Below are 4,384 nucleotides of genomic sequence, written 5' to 3' on the forward strand. Positions count from 1 at the left end.
ATCCCACCTCATCCATCATTTTTAACCTTCCTCTTGTGTTAGGGTCGGCACCGACCCATTTTCAGTTTTAAATGCATAAAAAAACCATATACATTTGTTTGTTACATCAAGGCTTTTTGACTTGGTCAGTAACCTCTATTTCAACAAAATAAAAAACATTTAAAACTTTTAACTAAATTATGAAATGCTCTTATTGAAATTATGAAATTTGTGATGTTAGGGTCGGTTTTGACCCACTTCTAAAAATAAGGTTATAAAGCAATATTTAGAGCAAAAACTCAGAGGAAACTGATTTAAAAGCCAAAAGATCCTTGCATGAGACAACTTCCTTGTTTCCATCCACGTGTATTTCCTTTAGACATTCCAGAATCAACCCCACCCAGTGCTACACCCTTTCAGCTGCACCAATATTAAGGGCAGACATTCTGTCAGTCATCCATCAGTTGCAGGAGAGAGACAGTATCTGCTTCGTTCACCTTTATCTGTGTAAGTATCTGATGTTATCTGCATATCATTTTCACCGACATTATACGTGTTTTGCTGTATACTGCTGTACCCACTCTGTATAACACAAGTTAAGACATTTTAGGGCTGTAAAGATTTCATTATTTTTCTAGAATTGTGTTGTAATGTCATGGTATTGATTTTTGTATTGGTGAATGTTGTGATGATTGTATGTTATAGAAGCATGTTGTGATCCTTGTCAGGCTTAAAGTAACTTTCTTGCACAGAACAGTCAGTGAATAGATTTAACTGGATTAACGTTTGAGTGCTCTTCATGTAAAATTTGTTTCACTTCTCATTTTTTCCTCTTTCTCCACATAGTAACAACATGGGCAGGCTAATTCTGACTCCAGGTAAGACACAAGTACATGTATATTATCAAAACCACTAAAGCTGTAATTACAAATATCTTTAGTGTTCTCATTTCTACTTTCTACTATGTTTTTTTTGTCCCCACCTCGATACAAAGAAGATAACTTGAATTTTGTTGACTGCTAACCTGGACAAGTTGACTTTACTTAATAACTTGTGGATGTTGATAACCTTGAAAAAGTTTAAGGAAGGAAAATGGAGAAACTAACATGTTTAAGTTAAATGGACATAAATTCCGACTACGTACATTTTACATAAATATTTAAGCTAGATATTTTAAGTTACCAAGAATGTTATTGTATTAAACTTAAAGTTGTTTTAATATTTATGATGCAGAAACTTAAAATCTGTTGTTTGCTAATTAACAATGTCAACAAGGCTAGAAGAAAGTTTCATCTTTTTTAATAAAACCTTAATGACTGAAACAGGACAAAGTGTGGAGAGGAGAACCTCTATTATAAGTGTGTGTGGAAGGACAAACACTGTCTGTAATGTCCTGCACTTTATAGACAAAGATATTAAAATTTGTTACAGTCAGCTGATGAGTACACAGACACTTGTGGAGCTGAGGTTGAAACAATATGTTTAATGGTAGCAAACAGCACTTTATGATTTTTCTTATTTGTAAATATAAGATTGGTAAAATAATCTGATCTGGCTTGTTGGTTATAGTTATAATATTATCAAAGATATTCTCTCTAATGTTTAGGTAGAAAGAAACTCAAAGAGTGTGTTGAATATGTTAAAACACATTACAAAAAAACTAATGAAAGTGCAATGTCTTTAATCGGTGTTTGGAGACAGAAAGTGTCCGTATTTCTCTGGAAAATCTCCACATCACAGTGAAGTCTGTGGATTATGAAAAACTGTTTCTATAAAGACTTTCTGCTGTTGTTAAATATAAAACACGTTAAACTAAATTATCAGTTTTCATGTAATTTGTTTTCAATGTACTGACCACGTCTGTCACTTTGAAGGTCTCTGTTTGATCATCGCTATCTCGGGTAAGTTTTTAACAAGTGTTATTTAATCCTAGTAAATGTCCTTAATAGCAAATAAATAGTGTTGTAAAGTCAGCAATGATTGGGTTCAAGAATCTGATCACATTCAAAAGCAAATAACAGCAAATAAAAACTGCTTTTCTATTTTGCAGCTTCTGCTGGATCAATAAATGAGTTCTGTAAAGGAAAGGGAAATGGAAATTACGCCAACCCAGACAACCCCAATTCTTATATCACCTGTTCCAATGGACTGACCTACGTCAGAGACTGTCCAGCAGGTTTGATCTTCAGAGAAAGCCTCAAAATCTGTGACTGGCCCACAGCCCCAGCTCCCGTAGGTTGCAATTCCACACCCAAAACAACAAGGAAAACCACACCTGCTGGTCCCGTTGACCAGTTCTGTCAAGGAAAGAGAGATGGGGACTACACCAACCCAAACAACCAGTATACTTTTTACACCTGTTCCAATGGGCTGACCTACCTCAGAGACTGCCCAGCAGGTTTGATCTTCAGAGAATGCCTCGACCGCTGTGACTGGCCCACAACCCCATGTTTCACAACACCCAAAACAACTAACAAACCCACAACTCCTGGTCCCGTTGACCAGTTCTGCAAAGGAAAGAGAGATGGGGACTACACCAACCCAAAGAACCAGTACACTTTTTACACCTGTTCCAATGGGCTGACCTACCTCAGAAACTGCCCAGCAGGTTTGATCTTCAGAGAAAGCCTCAAAATCTGTGACTGGCCCACAAACCCAGCTCCCACAAGTTGCAATTCCACACCCAAAATAAGCACCTCAACCCCAACTCCCACTACAACAACCAAACCTCCCACAACCACAACCCATTCTTGCATTACCTCAACCACACCTCGACCTACACCAACCACAACCCATTCTTGCATTACCTCAACCACTCCTCCCACTACAACAACCACACCTCCCACAACCACAACCCATTCTTGCATTACCTCAACCACTACTCCCACTACAACAACCACACCTCCCACAACCACAACCCATTCTTGCATTACCTCAACCACACCTTCCACAACCCAAAAAGTGTGTGACCACCACTAAATATCTTTGAGCTAGCAACTTTTCACTTCTATAGCTTCAAATTCTGCTACTACATCCACCACAATGGTAATTCCTACTAGCACAACCATGCTTAAAAAAGGACAATATTGTTAAAAGCTGTTGTATGTATTTATATAGCACCATCTACACATTTGGACAACAGATTTTATGTAACTTCTCTTTCACTGTTGTATTGATACATAACACAAAGAACTTGTACTATGTATGCACAGTTGATGGCTTTTTGGAGTCTGTTAAATGTATATGTTGTAAATCTATCTGAATTATTTTGGATGTATAGACCCTTGTTCTATGTTCAGCTCTATTTTAATTTGGCGTGCTTTATCTGCTCAGAGCGTTGTTGCAAAGTATTACATACAATTGGTGGTGGACCTATTGTCTTGGTGTTTCCTAATCACTCGGTTTTACTTATATGATGATGCAGCTTTTGTATTTTCTGCATATATACATATATTCTAAGCTTGTCTTTAATCAGTACTAATGCATACTGTCATGGCAAAATTAAACAATTACTGGCAACAGACACCTCGAGTGTAATCACTAAAGAAGCTTCCACATCCAGGATGTCTTTAAGGGTTTAAGAGAGAAGTGCACCAACAGAGTCTCAAGTCTCCGTCCAGTGCAGTTCTAAAGTCTTAACATGTCTAAACCCCCCTCAGGCTGGTACCTCCAGCCTTCTCATTTCATGGTAACTTTGTTAAGCACATAGGAACTTGGTGCAACCTGGAGATGACTCCATGTGGGCAGTCAAACATATAGCTGACCTTTTTCACCTCTACAGGGCCTCCTCAGGTCAAAAACACATATAATGAGCACATACCATGAGTACAACTAAACTAACCATAAGCATTAAATGTATACATACGTGATTTCCCATCACAATTCCCACCTTTTTGATTACAGTTTAATCATAACAAATACAACTGCAGTCATCAGGAGTTGCCAAGTGATGGAACAGTTTGGAAAATGTCCCCATGCTCCCGCATCACGGGCACATCTCACTGACCAGTGTACTGCGGCACACTTAACTGCAGGGCCGTCCACAGGATTATGGTGTACATCAGCAGTATTTATGAATCTGTTCAGTCTTTTCTCCAAGATGTTGTTCTCACTGTTGCTTCACTCTCACCTAGTTGTCTCCTTCTTCACAGCTTGAGGACTCAGAGTGCAGCCACACCAAATCACACACCCTCCTTGTCACTGGTTGAACATTAAGTGTGAGTGAATTAGTGAATGTTATCCTCCAACTGGCTCCCTGACTCCCTCGAGGCTCCTGCCCTCCAGTGAGCATCGTGGGGAGAGGTCATCCACAGACTCTGGTACCATCTTACCGTGGGTGGCGTGTATAAATGTTTTTCACTGCTGTGTGGATTGTGAGCATCATTTGGAAGAGTCCATTCCACCT

General features: G+C 38.9%; 1 protein-coding gene across 1 annotated transcript; it reads left to right on the top strand.

Moving 5' to 3' along the window:
• Positions 1-386: 386 nt before the first annotated feature.
• LOC137134467 (chondroitin proteoglycan 2-like) lies at positions 387-3,502 on the top strand. The gene is made up of 4 exons (XM_067519344.1): positions 387-486; positions 826-857; positions 1,854-1,880; positions 2,030-3,502. Exons 2-4 carry the CDS (start codon positions 833-835, stop codon positions 2,956-2,958), a joined length of 981 nt encoding a protein of 326 aa, XP_067375445.1. The 5' UTR covers positions 387-486; positions 826-832; the 3' UTR covers positions 2,959-3,502.
• The last annotated feature ends 882 nt before the right edge of the window (positions 3,503-4,384 follow it).

Source organism: Channa argus, chromosome 10 (assembly GCF_033026475.1).
Source record: "Channa argus isolate prfri chromosome 10, Channa argus male v1.0, whole genome shotgun sequence".
NCBI lineage: Eukaryota > Metazoa > Chordata > Actinopteri > Anabantiformes > Channidae > Channa > Channa argus.